Source organism: Apodemus sylvaticus (genome assembly GCF_947179515.1).
Source record: "Apodemus sylvaticus chromosome Y unlocalized genomic scaffold, mApoSyl1.1 SUPER_Y_unloc_2, whole genome shotgun sequence".
Lineage (NCBI taxonomy): Eukaryota > Metazoa > Chordata > Mammalia > Rodentia > Muridae > Apodemus > Apodemus sylvaticus.
The window spans coordinates 833500-853415 of NW_026262996.1; the positions used below are offsets into that span (position 1 = coordinate 833500).

The 19916-nt window shown below is 34.7% G+C and overlaps 1 protein-coding gene across 7 annotated transcripts in view; it reads right to left on the reverse strand.

Moving 5' to 3' along the window:
* The window catches only part of LOC127676063 (histone demethylase UTY), a 119537-nt gene that overhangs the window by 18445 nt on the left and 81176 nt on the right, over positions 1-19916 (reverse strand). For all 7 annotated transcript variants that reach the window (XM_052171983.1, XM_052171985.1, XM_052171982.1 and 4 more), the window contains 6 exons: positions 18997-19102; positions 18130-18335; positions 5368-5432; positions 5214-5288; positions 4648-4796; positions 2700-2814 (listed from right to left, as the gene is read on the reverse strand). In XM_052171983.1, coding sequence (XP_052027943.1) covers positions 2700-2814; positions 4648-4796; positions 5214-5288; positions 5368-5432; positions 18130-18335; positions 18997-19102 — 716 coding nt within the window. The remainder of the gene's footprint in view (positions 1-2699; positions 2815-4647; positions 4797-5213; positions 5289-5367; positions 5433-18129; positions 18336-18996; positions 19103-19916) is intronic.

The window sequence follows — 19916 nt, forward strand, 5'->3', positions numbered from 1 at the left end:
TCCATGTGTACTCTTTGGTTGGTGGTTTAGTCCCTGGGAGCTCTGGGAGTACTGGGTGTTTCATATTGTTGTTCCTCCTATAGGGCTGCAAACCGCTTCAGCTCCTTGGGACCTTTCTCTAGCTCCTCCATTGGAGACCCCGTGCTCAGTTCAATGGTTGTCTGAGAGTGTCCCCCTCGGTATTTGTCAGGCTCTGTCAGAGCTTCTCAGGAGACAGCTGTATTAGGATCCTGTCAGGAAGCACTTTTGGCATCCTCAGTAGTGTCTAGATTTGGTGTCTGCAGATGGTCTGAGTTCCTAGGTGAGGGCAGTCTCTGAGTGGCCTTTCCTCCAGTCTCTGCTCTGCAATTCCTTTTGAGAAGAGCAAATTCTGAAATAATATTTGAGAGGGGTGGGTGGCTCTATCCCTCAAACATGGTCCTTGCCTATCCACTGGATATGGTCTGAACAGGTTAAATTTCCTCTTTATTTTAGTTTTCTGAGACAAAGTTTCTCTGTGTAGCTTTGGCACTCCTGGAACTCACTCTGTAGACCAGGCAGGCCTCAAACCCAAAGAGATCTGCCAGCCTCTGTAATATAAGTTATAGTATTAAAGATGTGCACCACCATTATCCTTCTTTCCATCTCTTTGAGGGTTCCTATATTATATATAGTACAACCCCATTCCTTTCAGTCAGCCACTGATGCCAGAAAAAAAAGTATTTTTTTTTCTACTCAGGAAACCCAGTAACCACAATGGTTACTCAATGGTAGATACATCACACTATGCTTAGCACTGTCCATTATATATGTCTCCATTCTTACTGTCAGCATAGAAACAAATTACAGGTACTTCTCATTACTGTTAAACTCCATTCAATGAAATTCAGAAAAATGGGAATCCATCTAGTGAAAGATCCAGCTATATCACATTTGGGTATATCAATTAAGCAGTCTATATTCTACCACAAGGACACCTGTTCTTAACAGTCACAAATTGGAAAGAAATTTGGTCCCTTCAAAGGAATGGGTACAGAAAATGTAATATACTTGCTACCACAAGACAAAGATAAGCAGCAATGGAGTTAAATAAACCATTTAACCTACAAAACTGTGACCTGCCAGCAAGATATAATGGTATAATAGTAATACAAAAATTTTTAATCAAGCACCATTTGGTTGAAATTAAGAGCATCTTGAGTTGAACTCATGGAACTCATGAGTTGAACTCATGGAACACCATGTTTGGTGGCCAAAATCATTAGACTAGATTGTGTATAGATCTCAGTTATATCCCAATACTAGTCTTTTGTTAAAGCCACATATCAATGAAATGAGTAATCAATATTCTGCTATACTCAAAGATTATTATCTCACTCAGATACCAGCACAGAAGCTTCCACCTACAGTAGATAGGAACAAATACAAAGAACTACAAATGAGCAATAGAGTTAAGACACCTTAGAAGTCAGTTCTAAATGAGATGTCTCTGTCAAATTTCTCCTCTAATGGCTTAGGGAACCCTGCCCAAGAAGATGCCTAAAGATTGTAAGAACCAGAGTGGATGAGGGACACCAAGGGAACAAGACTTTGTAAATATTGCTGGACCACTGCACAGGCACTGGTTTCATGCATATTGCCTGCAGAGTTCCAAGTCAGTTAAGAGTCCCAATACTGAGAGGGAAGGCAGGCAGAAGCTCCATTCTAAATATATAAGCACTTGATAAACTGCCTGCAAAGAGAAATTTTCTTGGTTTTTTTTTTTTTTTTAATCACCCTTTGCAAGTTACCCCTCATCCATACTGCTTTAAGTAACCCCAATAAATAAGTAGCCTCAGCAAACTCTGACTCATCTATTGAGGGCAAAAAAGAGCCAGTACACACAGAGAAACACGGGAGAAGTCAGGAAAATAGCTTACCTCTTCTATGGAATAAGCAGTGTAGCTGCTCTTTGCTGAGTGGCATGGATGATGTAGTTTAAAACCTGTCTGAGGACTGTCTATATCTCCTTCAATTTATGTTTTTTCTCAACTCAGATCCTTCTCCTAAACCTTGAGGACTGCATTTACATCATAAATGCATTCTTACAAGTGATGTCACTTGTGCTTTACAACATACTGAGATTTTATGACTTCTATGATATCTTAGAGTCGAGACAATCTTGACAATCACAGGCCTTATGTCAAGCTCCCTAGACCTTAAATCTCCAGCACTATCTGAGCCAACAGTATTCATTCTTGTAAAAGAAGCCAGGGATACTTAGTAAAGAATCTCAATGTAAACATGCCTTAATTGTACACTTGGGAATAATTTAATTTTTATCTGAATACTATTTTTGCCTAAATTGTGCTATACTGAAATATGACTAAAATAAAAATGATCTCAGCCAGATTGTAGAAGTCTTAATCCAGCACTGCTTACAATAAAGTCAGGCTGAACTGAGTTTTCTTTTTGCCTCTTCATAGATGGCTTTTCCTTCTTGCTGGGAAGCCTCAACACACTTACCAAGTTCAACTTGTGTACATTATTTCTTTAGTCTATCATTAGTGCCCTATATGGAGTGAAAAGTTTTTTCATGGTTCCATAGAAGTTATACAAATTCATGCTAGAAAATATATTGGAGTAAAAACTGGCACTTTCACAAAGAAACACAGTTTTAAAAAAACTTAATTCTTTATAACAGTTTAGACCTATGTTAAAAGTTTACTTCTGAAACCTACTTTTCACAGAAGTCATTCAAAACACCCCAATAATCTTCGGGTACAACAAACCATTCACAATCACCTGGACCAATATTTATGTTAACAGAACAGAAGTTGTTATTTTCTTGGTGACCTGAAAAGAAAAATCATAAACATACTGTAATTTTAATGCTGGGATTACAGGCAGTTGCTGTACTTGCTGTATTTCTATATGAGTTCTGGGCTTCTATTCTAAAGTCTGATCTTCAAACTTGTAAAAGTGCTTTATAACTAGACCTTCATGGAGGGTGTGTTTGTGTATGTGTGCACACATAACTTATTAATGGAGAAGATATATTGCTCTTCATATTCAGTGTACAGATGGGATTCCAAATCTATTACCATCAGTTAGTTACTTGACCCCACTTTGTAACAGAAACCTGTGGCGTTAAAAATATTTGCTTTTTTTTCTGAGACAGGGTTTCTCTTTGTAGCCCTGGCTGTCCTGGCACTCACTCTGTAGACCAGGCTGGCCTCAAACTCATAAATCCGCCTGCCTCTGCCTCCCAAGTGCTGGGATTACAGGCGTGCGCCACCACCGCTCGGCTACAAATGTTTTCTAAAAAGGCCTCTAAAATGTTAAAAAGATTTAAGACTATCTCAAATAGAACATTTATACTGCAGTCATGACAACTTGAAAACAACTGCTTAAATAAAATATCTAAGGCTAGGAAAATAAGTTGGTAAAGTGATTCTCATTAATCACTTTTAAAAATAAGCCATCCTCTTATAAACATACATAAAATGTCAGCCAACAAATATATTTATATGTGTAAAACACATTGAAGAGCGAGAGTGTACATGGTTGTAATCCCAGCACTTTGGAAATAGAAGTGGAAATTTAAACCAACTTCCATTAATGAGTTTCAGAACATACAGGGCTATCAATCTCCTTCGTATACTTCATTTCTTCTCTGGTTCAAAAGAAGATAAATCCCATTTTTCACATTTTGTCAACATATAACTTACATGCTCAAATTAGAGTACTTCCTAAACTGTACTACAAGTATAGAGAAAGTTTTCTGTATTTGAAAGTCAATGTGTGCAATCAGAGTCCCTTCCAAATGAAGGTAAATCTAACTCTGAACAACAAAAATAAGTATACCATTATGGAACTGAAATAGAAAAATAAAGTAAAAAGCAACTTATGTTTATCATCAATGAACATGCTTATAAATTCATTTCTGTGTTTAGCAGCATCACTCCATGACAAAAGACATTTTGAAAGAACCAATGAGCCGGGCAGTGGTGGCGCATGCCTGTAATCCCAGCACTTTGGGAGGCAGAGGCAGGCGGATTTCTGAGTTCACGCCAGCTTGATCTCTGGAGTGAGTTCTAGGACAGCCAGGGCTACACAGAGAGACCCTGTCTCGAAAAAACCAAAACAAGAACAAGAACAAGAACAAAAAAATCCAATGATACAGACTTGAGAGATTGCTTAGAGGTTAAATGCACTGGTTGCTCTTCCAGAAAATCCAGGTTTAATTTTCCCATATCCACATGGAGGCTTACAACCATCTGTAATTCCCTCTCCTGATACTTTCTTCTGGAATGCAAGATCATTGTACACTTGTGATGCATAGATATACATCCAGGAAAAATACTTACATTATTAAAAAAAAATACAAAACTCTCTATATAAAAACTCTATGTTTAAAAATAAATGAATGACTATATTACCCCTGATTTTTAAATTTTTCTAATTACATTGTTCTTAGTATCGGATTAAAAGAATTTAAATCTCTTTGGAAAAAAGAAAACCCTATTATGCTTCATTATTAGAATCATTATAGAAATTTCAAACATAAAATAGAATGTAAAATATTTGTTTTTAAAAATTAAGAAAAATGGTAAGAAATTAGCTCTGTCTCTTACAAATGTGATTAATTTCTTTTAACTAAGCAAGATGTTTGGTAATTTCAATCACCTGGTATTCTACTCCCTGGAACTTTCATACATAGTTGAACTGAATTCATGCCCAGTATAGTATAGCCAACATGACTGAGAAGATTCCCTGCTGATACAACACGTACAAAAGCAGGAAGCTTAGTCAGCTCATGTAACTGCAACTTCCACCTGCAATAAATAACAGGTTTACAGTGAAAACTTCTGTAAATGTAATGAAAATTAATTAATTTGTTCTTAAAACATCTTGTGGTTACTAAGGAAATGTCAATACACAAACAGTAGTAGTAATGACTTTTTCTAAAGACAAAAATGTCCAAAAATATGTCACTGAAAGAATAAAATGTATATATAACCTAGAGGAAAAAAAAAGAAAATTTAGTTTCTATTTTTAAATGTTGACCGCTTAACTCTTTGATCTTCAGTAATAACTAAAAACTATACTAATAACCTGTAAAAATAATTATGAAATGATAAGGTTTTCAGTCAAAATAACTGACATGGGAGGAAACAGGAAAAAAAACAATTCCAATACAGAAATCTGCTTTGTTTCCATTCATGCAAATAGTACTGGGTTAGAAGACTTACTTTTTGTTATCAGACAGATCAATGTTAATCCCACATTTTATGGTTTTAAAAGGTGCTTTCTGTCTCCTTCCAGAACTAGGGGGGGATGGAAAAAAAAAAGGTGAAGGCATGACTTTGAGACAAGAAAACTACATGACTGCTTACAGTTACTTACATATCTGAACATGTTGATTCATTATCTGAATAGTCTTTAACTTGTGCTCTTCTCTCATTTTCTTCCTATTCATTAAATAAAACATTCACCATTATTATAGTATTACAAGTTCATAGTGCAGTATCATAAAGCAACACTAATTTATATGAACACTTGTGACTGTATTTTTAAAAGCTAAGAAGTATTTCATTAAAATTACTTTGAATTGTCATCTTGAATGAAACCCAAACTCCAGAACCATGATATACAGCCTCAAATATTTCAAAATGAGACTTCTGCATTTACTTATTCAAAAGCACAAGCCATTTTAGGAAAGGGATTTTATTTTCAAAGACACTATGGTAATTTTATAGAAAAAAAATTAAGAGAAAACTGACAAACTGATAAGGGAACCTTAAAATAATGAAAAGAAAATCTAGCAACCAATTTTGATATTAAAAACTACAATTTTCATCTTCTGTGGGTTCTGTTAGCTAATTCTGATACTTCCCACAAATACTGCCCCCCAAAAGCAGATATATTTCAGAAAATTTAAAATGAGCTTATGCATCAGTATTTATTATAAAGTCAGGTCGTAAAGCATACACTTTAAGCAGAAAAGATGTTTATAAACACATACCTTCAACTGTATACAGCAAACAAAGTAAAGAACTTCTTTTCTACTACTATTGTTTATTGTTACTGTGCCATTATTTCTGTATCTGATCTCACTAACAAAGTTAAGACTATAAGATAAATTTCAAATTCTAGCTTTTTGACACAATAAATTCTACAGAAATAATAAAGTTCTAGATCAATGGTATTAGTGACTAAATACTGTATGCAATATATGTAATTTCCTTGATTCAAATAATATATTACAGAAATGCACATAAGTACAGAACAAAAGCATATCATGCACAGAACTTAAAGTAAAAGAAATAACTAAAATGTAAAAATTACATCTTATAAAATTCTTAAAAGAAAACATAGGTATATCTGAATGAGTATATATCCTACTATAATTATGTAACATGATATAAAAGATATAAAAAGGACATACTAGTACATGTTTTAGTCCCAGTATATTAATAGGTAGAGGCAAACTAATTTCTGTAAGTTCAAGGATAGTTGGTCTAGGCCAGCAAACCAAGGATAATGAGACCCTGGCCTTTAAAACAAAAACAATGAACAAACAAATCCAAACCCCATAAAGCTGGCAAGATGGCTCAGGCAATGTTTGAGTCTACCACTAAGCCTGATCACCTAAATCAATCACTTGGACCTGTATCGAAGAAGGAAACAACTATTCGCACAATTGTCTTCAGACCTGTACATATATGTGCTCCCTCTCTTCCCCCTCCTTTCTCCCTCTCTCTTCCTTCTACCCCCTTCCTCCTTCCCAGTAAAAAATTGTAAATCAGTACTTTTTGTGCTTTAAAAGCTTGCATAGCCCAAACAGGGAACAAAAGGTTTCAACATCAAGAACTGGTAAATTCAACTCAACAATAAATATCCCAGTTAAATTGTAAACAAGATTACTGTATACGTTTCGCAAAGATGCTTCACAAATGGGCAATATGTTAAGAAAAAAACATACTTAATAAGAGCTAAAGAATGCCTAACAAAATTTTAAGGAAACGTAATTAAACTGAAAGAACAGTAGAAAGCCTAGAGAAATCAGATCCAAGTAAATCAACTATCACAAATGTTGATTCAGGCAAACATTAGTACAAATAACACAGGAGCTCCTTACAAAACCTGCCAATCACACTGCCTGTTAAAGAAAAATAAAATGTTCACAGAAATGCCTATGTTGAGGTCTTCTCTTTTTAACATAACTTTAGCCATTTTGTATTCAGTCTCCATTCTGCTCATAAGGTGAAATTAATTCAGGTTCTCATATTCTACATTCCAGAAGTAATTATCCTTAGCTCACACGAATGAATTTTATTAATAAGCCAAAAAAAACAAAAAACAAAAACGTTTCGCAAAGATGCTTCACAAATGGGCAATAACCCATTTATAAAAAAATAATAAAAAAAAAAACAAAACCTGAATTACTTGAGCTCTGTTATCTCAATTTAGCTCTGAGTACCCTGAAACTCCCCTTTACCACCTGTCTACCACCCATCTTATCTCACTCAAGTCCAATCAGCTTAAAGGTTAGCTGATAATACTTTGTTTAGTAAGCCAAAAATGTGTACTGCTTCACTGTTCACCTTCAAACTTTTGAACCTCTTTTTTTCATATAAAATCTCTGCCTGAGGACAACTGGTACCACAACTGGCTTTTTCCTTCTTGTGATCCTGGACGTTCAGTATTATATTGTGTGTTCAATGTTCAATAAACCTCTCTTGCTTAACTGAGATGGTGTATCCATGGTTTGTATGATGATATCTCCCAGACCCCATCAATTGGGATTGGGTTAGTCATAACAGTATCAACGAGAAATGGAAATTACAGAGAGATACAAATGGAATTTACATAACTAATGAAAACCGTTAACAAAAAGACTGCTGTTATGACAGTTCAGCAGAAAAAGCAACTTTTTGCCAAGCATGAAAACCTCACCTCAGTTCCCTAGACAATATTGTAGAAGGAACCAATTACTGTAAACTGTCCTGTAATCAAGGTATGGATGGCCAACAAAAGCATAGGCATACATGCTGCTTACATGTGCAAATGTATGTATACATTTACACACACATAAATAAAATACTGAGAAATAATTTAAGTTTCAAAGCACTATACTAAAATATTATACATCTAAATTTATATAAAAACAAAATAAATCTGGAGATTTAGTATACAGAAATTATACTACAGATCTATTAACAGTGTAAGCTTCAAGAAATAAATTATTGAAATTGGACATATTCTGTTGCCATAAAATAGTATCCTCTTCTTTTATTTACTTGCAATTCCAAGCATAGAACCCAGACCACGCTAGCTTTCTGCCAAAGAAAACTTTGCTTTTAGCTCTGGCTTCTAAAACTATAGCAACTGCACACCTATGAATATACAAAAAGCCATAAATAGAACTATATACATTAAATTCTCATACTGAGTCCAAGGGATTATTATACTTAAATATTAAATGATTGAGTTAAAGCTTAGGAAGAACAAATAGTGTGAGACAAAGTATTTTTGTGTCTAGTACTATTATTTCCCAAACAAATAAAGGAATTCTATCTGGACTGTGTGTGGCAAACATGCCTCTAGCAGGTCTTGCCCTTCTCCCCCATTCCTTTTGCCATGCTAAAAATCTTTAGATTATGTTCCTAAAACTAGCCATCAAGGTCTATTCCTGTATCTAGCCACTTCTTCCTTTTGGGGCTGACTAATAAGATTCAGCTACCGAAGTATTGAAGTTCAACAATAAAAAGCCCCTTTCATTCATCTAACATGTTCTGTTAAAATTAAAAACCTCATCTTAACATGGAGGTTTCCATTTTAGTTTTATACACTGCCATTTGCGTGTGGCCATGCTTGTCTCCTCTTTTGGCAAAGACAGTCCTTCATCCCCTTCTCCTTTTTCCTTGCTGTTCCTCTATCTCCTGTATTTTAGTCTATTATTCCTTTCCCTTTCTCTCTGGGGGAAATCAATCTTCTTGCTTAACTTTAAACAAGAGAAGATGATTATACACTTCCCTTCCAATTTTGTGAGATCTGTCTGTTCTAAAGATATCAGATAATATTAGACATTATATGAAAACTATAACCTATATCAGTGAGTTAGCTTAAGTTATAGTCAAGTAAATCTTCTAAGTAGTAAAACTCAAGAACGAAACAATACATGAGAATCAATAAATTTAATACTACTTAAGGAATAAAAAAAAGTCATTAAAAAGTTTTACAAAAGCTTATGGACCACACCTATACCTGTAGCAGTCCTGGATCAGCACACAGTATCTCACCCCACAGTTCAGCTTGATTCTCAACAGGTTGGCTCTAACCTAACATACAAGTGATACACATCATCCCTACCCAAATCCTATTGCCTACTAGCTAGCGAACTTAGCAGTCCGGCCTTCCACTGTCATAACTTCCATCTTCCTTCACATATGAACCCTCACTGGAAGGATGAATCTATACCTGCACTTAGCACAATGAGCCCCACCCCACATTTCTGCCTGCTTGGTAGGAAGCCAGTTCAAATCTGAGATATGTAGCCTCCTGAGAGACTTGTTCTTATGAGAAGCACTCAGGACAGCCAACTCAGGAACAAAAAGACAGCAAAAGGCAAGCATAAGAATATAATCAACAGAAGCTAATACACGATGGCACTGTCAAAATCTAGCTCTCCTACTTCAGCAAGCTCAGGATATCCTAAAATACATGAAGAGCAAGATTCTGACCTTAAATCCCATCTCATGAAGATGATACAGACCCTTAAAGAAGATGTAAGTATATAAAGAAAACACAAACACATATAAGCCCTTAATGAAACCCTCAAAGAAATCAGGAAAATACAAATAGTCAAAGGAAATGAATACAACTGTTCAAGCCATAAAACCAGAAATACAAGTAATAAAGAAAACACAAATGGTGGCAACCTTGAATATGGAAAACCAGTAAAGAGAACAGGAACTACATACACAAGCAACACCAACAGCATAAGAGTAAGAAGAGAGAATCTCAGGCACAGATGAAAAAAAATCTGATATATCTATCAAAAAAAATGCCATATCTGAAAATTTCCTAAGTCAAATATCCACCAAATTTGGGATTCAGTAAAAAGACCAAACCTAAGAATACTAAGAATAGAAAAGTAATAAGATTCCCAACTCAGAGGGCCAGAAAATATTCTCAACAAAAATCACAGAAGAAGAAAACTACCTTAAGAAAGTGATTACTATAAATGTATAAGATGCTTACAGAATACCAAATAGATTGGACCAGAAAAAAAAATCTACCTGGCACACAATAATCAAAAGACTAAATGTACAGCACAAAGGAGAGACCAACACACACACAGTAAAACCTTCAATAAAATAACAGGAACGCACAATACTAGTCATTAATATCTCTCAACATCAATGGACTCAATTCACCAATAAAAGGGCACATGATAACACAATTAATACTTATACAGAATCCATGCTGGATTCAAAAACACGCCTAAGCAATAAAGATAGACAAAAACCTTGCATAAATGGGTAGAAAAAGATTTTCCAAGCAAAAAGACCCAAAGCCAACCTATGTTAGCCATTCCAATTTCTAGTAAAATAGACATTTAACAAAAAGTTATGAGAAGTGATGGTGAGGGACACTTAATTCTCAAAGGAAAAATCCACCAAGGTAATGTTTCAATTCTGAAAAATTACAACAGAAATGTAAGGACACCCACATTCATAATTCCACTCTTACCAATGGACAGGACAACCAGACAAAAACTGAAGAGAGAATAATGAAATTAATAGATGTGAACCACATGGATTTAATAGGTATGTACAATATCTCACACCAGAACAAAAGAATACACCTTCTCTTTGGCACCTCATGGAACCTTGTCCAAAATGGACCATGTAATTGGAAGTAAAAGTCTCAACAACAATAACAAAAGAATCCCTTGCATTCTAGCAGATCATTACAGATTAAGGCTGAACTTCAAAAACAACAGAAACAAAAGAAAATCCACATACTCATGAACATTGTACTCAATGATACTTCATCAGGAAAGAAATAAAAAAAGAAACTAAAGACTTTTTAGAATTTAATGAAAATAAAGACACAGCATACCCAAACTTATGGGACACAATGAAAGCAGTGCTAAGAGGAAAACTCATAGCTCTGAGTGCCTCCAAAAACAAACTGGAGAGAGCTTACACTAACAGCTTGACAACACATCTGAAAGTTCTAGAACAAAAGAAGATAATACACCCAAGAAGAGTAGACAGCACGAAACTGTGAAATTCAGGGCTGAAATCAATCAAGTAGAAACAAAAAGAACTAGACACAAAACTAGGAGCTAGATTTTGAGAAAATCAACAAGATAGATAAAATCTTAGTCAAACTAACCAAAGGGCACAGAGACAGTATCCAAATTAACAAAATAATGAATGAAAAGGGAGAAATAACAACAGAAACTGAAGAAATTGAAAAAATAATTATGAAATATTAGGTTTTACTTCAAAAGCCTAAACTCAACAAAAAAAACTTAAAATCTAAAACCAAATGGATAAATTGCTAGATACCACATGCCAAAGCTGAATCAAGTACAGTAAACTAAACAGTCCCATAACCCAAAAATAAATAGAAGCAGTCATTAAGTCTCCCATCCAAAAATAGCCTAATAACAGATGGTTTTAGTGTAGAATTCTACCAGACTTTAAAAAGGAGAGCTAACACAAAAACTCCTCAAACTATTACACAAAATAAAAACAGAAAGAATACTACCTAATTCATTGTCTAAGGCCATAGACATCCTGCTATCTAAACTATACAAAGACCCAACAAAGAAAGAGAATTTCAGACCAAAACTCTTATGAACATCAATTCAAAAATAGCCAATAAAATTATCACAACCTGAATCCAAGAACACATCAAAACGATCATCCACCATGATCAAGTAGGCTTCATCCCAGGGATGCAGGGTTGGTTCAATATATGAAAATCCATCAATGCAATCCACTACATAAACAAACTCAAAGAACAAAACCTCATGGTCATTGCATAAGATGCTGAAAAAGCATTTGACAAAATACAACAACCCTTCATGTTAAAAGTCTTGGAGAGAACAGGAATTCAAGGCCAATACATAAACATAATAAAAGCAATATACAGCAAGCTCATAGCTAAGATCAAATTAAATGGAGAGGAAAAATGCCATCTTACCAAAATAACTCTACAGATTTAATGCAATCCTCATCAAAATTCCAACACAATTTTTTACATATCTTGAAAGAGGAATTTTTCCACCTCATAGGGAAAAAATGAAAAACCCAGGATAGCTAAAACAATCCTGAACAATAAAAGAACTTTGAAAGTAATCACCATCCCTAATCTCAGGCTGTACTACAGAGAAATAGTGATAAAAACTGCCTGGTGTTGGTACAGTAACAGACATATTGATCAATGGTATGGAGTCAAAGACCCAAAAGTAAGCCCACACACTTAATTTTTGACAAAGATTCAAAAATTACAGAATGAAAAAAAGAAAGCATGGTGCTGGACTAACTGGATTTCTGCATGTAAAACAAAGCAAGTAGATCCATATTCATCACCCTATACAAAACTCAGGTCTAAGTAGATCAAGGACTTCAGCATAAAAGCAGATATACTAAATCTAATCGAGGAGAAAGTGAAACAGCCTTGAACACATTGGTATAGGAGACAATTTCCTGTACCCAACACCAATGGTTCAGGCTTTAAAATCAACAGTTGATAAATGGGAGTGATTTAAGTTTCATGAGTGAAACTGAAAAGCAAAGGACTCTGTCAACAAAACACCAACGTACACATTGGGAAAAGTTCTTCACTAACTGTCCCATCCAACAGAGGGCTAATATCCAAAATATATAAAGAATTAAAAAAGATACACTCCAACAATCCAAATAACCCAATTAATCAAGGAAATACAAGGGTAAACAGAATTCTCAACAGAGGAATCTCAAAAGACAGAGAAGCACTTAAAGAAATGTTCAACATCCTTAGTTCATCTTCAGGGAAATGCAAATCAAAATAAATGAGATTCCATCTTACATCAAATAGAATAGATAAGATCAAAAGTTCTGCTGGCAAGGATGTGGAGAAAGGAGAACACTCCTCCATTGCTGGAGGATTGTAAGCTGATACAAGTACTCTGGTTTTAAATCAGAAAATTGGAAATAGTTCTACCTCAAGGCCCAGCTACACCACTCTTGGGCATATGTCCAAAAGATGCTACACTATACCACAAGGACACGTGCTCTACTATGTCTGTAGCAGTTTTATTCATAATAACCAGAACTTATACATCCCTCAAGTGAAGAATGAATGAGGAAAATGTGGTTCATTTACACAATGGAATAGTACTCAGCCATAAACAACAAGGCATCATGATTTTTTTTAAAAAAGATTTATTTATATGTAAGTAGACTGTAGCTGTCTTCAGACACAGCAGAAGATGGCTGTGAGCCACCATGTGGTTGTGGGGATTTGAACTCAGGACCTTTGGAAGGGCAGTCAGTGCTCTTAACTGCTGAGCCATCTCTCCAGGTCTGGATGTCATGAATTTTGCAAGCTAATGAATGGAACTAAAAAATATCATCTTGAGTGAGGTAATTCAGACTTTAAAGGAAACAAATGGTATGTACTCAGTGATAAGTGGTTATTAGCCATTCAGTACAGAATAGTCATGCTAGATGCCCACATATCCAAGGAAGAAAAACAAGAAGAAAGGCTCAAGAAATGATGCTTGAATCACACTAAGAAGGGGAAATAAAATAGTCCTAGGAAGCAGAGAGAGGAAGGGAAGGACGTGTTAGAAGCAAGTGGGAAGTGAATGAGACAGGAAAGAGGCTCAGAGGGCCAGGAGAATGAATGGAAAAAATAAGGAACCTAGAATGGGGAGTTCCCAGGAGTCAATGCAAATGACCTTAGCCAAGATGCCTATCAGTGGCGACATAGAACTTGAAGAAGCCATCTCCTGTAGTCATACATGACCCTCCTGTAAAAGGATAAGGACACCAACCCACCCACAAAACTTAAAATCCAAAATTTGTCCTATATAAAAGAAATGCAGATATGGAGCAGAGTATAAAGAAAAAGACAACCAATAACCAACAACCCATGAACTTCTTGAAACCCATCCCAAGCATCAATCCATGACACTATAAATGAAACTCTGTTTTGCTTGTAGACAGGAGCCTAGTATAACTGTCCTCTGAGAGGTTCCACCAGCACATCTGACTGTAACAGATGTAGTTACTCACAGCCAAACATTGAACGGAAGTCAGAGACACTTATCGAAGAGTTGGCAGGATTGAAGACATTGTAGGGGATGAGAACCCCTGACTGGATCTCTGAGAGTTCCCAGACACTGAGCACCCAATCAAAAAAATGTTAACAAATAAAATGCAGATTGTCTTTTTCACACCGGTAATAACTGGCAGCTAGCATTGACATATTACTCCAGATCTACAGATGATAATGTAAAAGATCCGCTTTTAAGATTTGTTTGAAGTCACCCTGTTAGTATTGTCTAAAATTACATTGAAAGGTCCAGAGATTGCTTTTAATGTTTTTATAGATGATTCTTTAAACAAACGGAGAGCTTTGTTAAGCTGTTTTTTAGCTGTTTCTCAGAAACTGAATGTATAAATTAGCATGAAGGATAGCTATTCACTGAGAATGGGAAGCAGCCGAAATTGAAAGAAAAGTAATGTAGAAGGGTTGTGAACATGGAGAGGATTTACTGAAAGGATGTATACATTTGGAATGGGGTCCTCAAGAAAGGAGTTTAATAAAGAAAAGTTGGAACAGATGTGATACACATAGCTTAAAGACAAAAACACAAAGTCAACAGAGCTTTCTTGCCTTGAAAATAAAAGGTAAATAGAAAAATGAATCTGATACTATTGACACACAACAGGCATACTTAATTGCTGGTATTTGTATCTCTAGAGTATAAGCAAGAAGATCCTACTTAGAAGGAAAGCACAAGCAGCTCTAATCTATGGCCATTTTGAAAATTTCACTTTTACTGCCCATACTGGAGGTTATAAAGGTTTACATGAGATAGATCACATTATATCTATTTTGATGAGTAATCATTTGCAACTGTCAAGAGAATTAGGAAAACTCTCCCTGAAAATTGTGTTCATTTTTTACATTTTTTTTTTTTTTTTTGGATACTGTATTGTTTGCAGCCACTATGGCTCTTTAATTGCCAATCTAAGGAATGCAATGCAAAGAAAAGTCTCTAAAATGGTCCATATGATTAGTCAAACTACTAATATTATAGCAAAAATATTAGCAGAAATTAATCAAGAGATGTATGGAGGATGAGTTTTACAAAACAGAGCTACTATAGATTATTTGTTGCTCAAATATAATGTTGCTTTGATAATATTTTTCATACAATTAATGATTTGACAACAAAATGAAACCTCTCCAGTAATCTTTTAAATTGCTACAATTAAGATGGCTTCCCCTTCCTTAGTTCTCTGATAGTTCTTCTTATAATTCTTCTATGCTTGCCTATATTAATTAGACAAGTCACAAAGGGAAAACATTCAATTGGTTTCTATTCCAGCGATGATTCTTCTTTAAAAAATAAGTAAGATGAAGATGTAGGGGACACAAAAGCCCTGTAGGGAAACCTAGAGTGTTAAAAACACAGTGGTGTTTTCAATGAAACAGATGTACAAACTGTTTTCAGCTGGAAAGGAATGTTGTTATTAGTGACCTATGCTCTACCTCAAAGTTTGAACTAACACCAGCTACCTTCTTATGCTGAACTGGTCTTCATTCTTGCCTCACACAGATCAATTCTACTATGCAAAGACTGCCACAGGAAATATTCTCAGAGTCAGAGATAGTAGATTACTCAACAGGACTGACATACCTATGAACTCAGAGACTGTCTTGAAGTTGGGTTCCAGACCTGAGAGGGGGATGTCAACTTATCCTAGCACTCCTAACCAAGGACCTCTGTACTACTGATACCCATTTAGTAATGGGTAAATCAGTTTTCTACAATATATTCTCACCTGGGCATATAGACCACAGTTCAAAGTAGACACCATGCCTTGAGGAATGTCCCATTACAATTTATTTCAGCATTTCTTTTTAATCTTAGTCTTCTTTTGCTTGTTTATTTCAATCTATGTTTTTGTGTTTTGAAGGTGTTTTTGTGTTTTGGTTGTATGTATGTGTATGTGTGTAAGAGAGGAGAGGGGAAGAGAGGATAGAGAAAGGGAGACAAAGTTAGACGTAAGTAGGAAGACTAAGAGAATATGGAGAAACTCGATAAGGGAGAAACATGATCAAAATACAGTGTATGTTGTCTAATAGGAATATAATACTGGCCTGGAATTAAAATTTTTCATTTCATAACTTATGGCCAATGAGACCACAATTATCAACACATGAAGGGTACTTTTATTCTATCTTTTAAAAACCATTATATTAATTGACTTACAGATTAGTATGTTTCCACATCAACTTTTCATATACCTTTGGTTTGGGTTAACAAAGTCCGCTTCCCAATTATGCGACTATCCCTACCCTTAAACATTTCTTTACCCTATATTCCTATTTCCACTTTAATAAACAATGTTCTCATGCTAACACCTTCCCCCCCACAAAGTCCTTTTCAAAGTTCCTACCTAATCTCTATTGATATCACACAATAAGTAAGACAAATAAACCTAAATATTAGTCTACAATCTACATCTAGGAGAGAACATACATAGCTCACCTTTCTAGATCTGGTAACCTTACTCAGTATATATTTTTCAGTTCTATTCATTTTTTTAGTGGGAGCTTCCTAAAGTTAGTTTTCTCAAGAGTGAAGTAAAATTTACATACACAATATTTTCATTATATATTTATCAGCTATTAGACAGCTGATTCTACTTATTTGATGCTGTGAACACAGCAATGATAAATGTAGGTGTGAAAATATCTCTTTAATATGATATTGTCTTATATGTCAAAAATGGTATTGCTGCTCATAAGGAAATTCTGTTTTAGTTTTCAACTGTTATTGGCTTTTTCTTTTCTGATAGAACCTCTACATTGATTTCCATAATTCAGATCAAGTTTTCAATTCTAGCAAAAAATAACAAGGGTTTACCTAATTTAGTTGTTGTATTTTAAATCATGATTTTTTTTTTTTATAATCTGAAATACATCTTTCAAACTATAAATTCTTTTAAGGTTTCTGTTGAGAAAGTATTATTTTTGTCCCTGTGCCTTTACATGCAAATAGCAATTTCATCTTTGTACCTTTCAAAACATTCAATTTGCTCTAAATACTTAGTGATTTAACTACAGTGTAATTAATGGTGTTTGGGATTTAGATCAGTGGGAGAGTTTCTCATTGGTAAAGCATTTATTTACCTAGCAAGGACAAAGCTCTGGGTTTCATCAACTCCAAAGTGGGGGGAGGAAGAGGGCAAAACTAACTACACTATTAAGGACATAAGTTTCTTTTCTGTTCCAGTCTACTGGTGTTCTATATATATCTTGAACATGGATGAGACTCTCTTTTCTTAGATTTTGACTCTAATGAAAATAACTCTAACCTAATTTTTATTATCAATGCCCACTTATTTGCAAATTTTATTTTTCATAATATTCATTCATATTTTTAATATTTGTCAATGTTTTAGCTAGCCATGGTGATGCATATCTTTAATTCCAACATTTGGGAGGTAAAGACAGATGTAATTGCTTTAACTTCTATGCCTACCAGACGTACACAATGAGAGAAAAAGAACCTGTGTCATAAAATTTATCAATATGCTTAAGTCATAAATGTGTAACTCAGTGTAGGGAGACAAATACAGGCAGATTCCTTGAACTCAGTGGTCATCCAGCATATGCTGTTCTGCAAGATCAATGACCTTATCTAAAAAATAAAATTAATATTTCTTGAGAAATAACACTTAAAATCAACTGTGTCTTGGACACACACATGTATATACACACACAGACCCATAGGCACATGTGTAACTATGCCTGTATTAAAAATATATATTAGTGTATCTGAGACAGACCACTACAGTGAAATACCTTATTAAAAATTCCCTTAATAGTCTTTCCCCGAATTTGAATGCAAAACAAACTTACTCTCAATGATTCCTGGAAGGAGCAGGCCTGGTACTGTGCATATTTAGCAATTGTAGTATGAGAACTTTTGTTTTCATATCGCCAGATTTTCTTTGTTCCAGAGGGATCCCAGTTTTCATCTGCTGGCTGCAACAATTGGGTTCTAACTTCTACGATATGCTCATTGTTAGCTTCTACCAAAGTTTTGGTAGAGAAAAGTCCAAGATCTTCATAAATAAATAATATTTGTTAAGTTCAATTATACTCATTAAATAGAATTATACTCATTAAAATAGAATTTTGAAAGAGCTTAAAGATTTATTATGGAACATTAAGTTTCTGTCAAAATACTCCAATCTATTTGATTTTTTTTCCCAATCCATTTGAAAACAGAAATGTAGCAGATATACCCATTGATCTAGCCACTGAAATAGGTTAAACACATTTCTGATGTACTTTATATTTAAAAAAGAAATATGTAATATAGATCATCGATCGTTTAAGAAAATGTTTGATTAAAGTATACCGTTAGCAAATATCACTTATCTGTGCTCAAATGACATGTTTAAAGGATGTAAACATTACTCTGAAAATTTTAAAGGATTAATAAAATATAAATTTGATACAGACATTCATGGAGTATAGAAAGGTAGTGATATGAAGAGAAAAGGGGAAATGAAGGTCTACAAATGAAATGAAAAAGTGGAAGAAAAAATTGAAAATACTAGAAATGAGACAGAACTACAAGTTGAGAGAGAAGTGGAGGCAGCAGATTAAAAATACAAAAATAGATAAATACAATTATTCTACATGATAAAAATAAGCCAACTAAGTATTACCATTCTATATTAACTGATAATGAAAATGTTCAAACATTTCTAAGCTTACCTAACTTAAGAGCTCCAGCAAGGCCGCGTATTACTGTAACAGGGTTTTTTGGATTGATACAAAATTGATGTAATGGAGGGAAAAAGGCATCACGCTTATTTTCCAACTATAAAGTTAAAATGTTTCATTAGTTTTCAGGAAACTGATTAAAGTATATGAACATTTCATTTTTTTTCAACAATTAGATAATTTAAACTTTAGAACAAATACATTCCTAACCATTAGTATGATGTTATGAATTACAAATACCTATTTTTTTTTCCTTGTAAAGGATAATTTTACAATTTTCTTCAAGTGTTAGTTATTAGCCAGGCAGTGGTGGCGCATGCCTGTAATCCCAGCACTGTGGGAGGCAAAGGCAGGCGGATTTCTGAGTTTGAGACCAGCCTGGTCTACAGAGTGAGTTCCAGGACAGCCAGGGCTACACAGCGAGACCCTGTCTCAAAAAACAAATCCAAAAAACAAAAACAAAACAAAAAAACAAATGTCCATCACATTAGGACTTCTAAGGTGATAGACAAATAATTTAGTTAATGCAAAATTTTTTCAATTAAAGCATAAATGCAAACTTATGCTTTAAATGTATTTTCCTCACTTATTTTCATAAAAGATGTGCTAAATGATGAGCTTAATATTTTGTTCAGTTTGTAGCTGTACAGATAGTTGTGAGACATCATGTGGTTGCTAGGAATTGAATTCAGGACCTCTGTTTGCTCCAATCAGTCCCACCTCGCTCAGGCCCAAAGATTTATTTATTGTTATATCTAAGTACAATGTCGCTGTCTTCAGATGCTCCAGAAGAGAGCAGTCAGTTCTCATTGTGGATAGTTGTGAGCCATCATGTGGTTCTGGGAATTGAACTAAGGGCCATTGGGAGAGCAGTTAGTGCTCTTAACCACTGAACCATCTCTCCAGCCCAT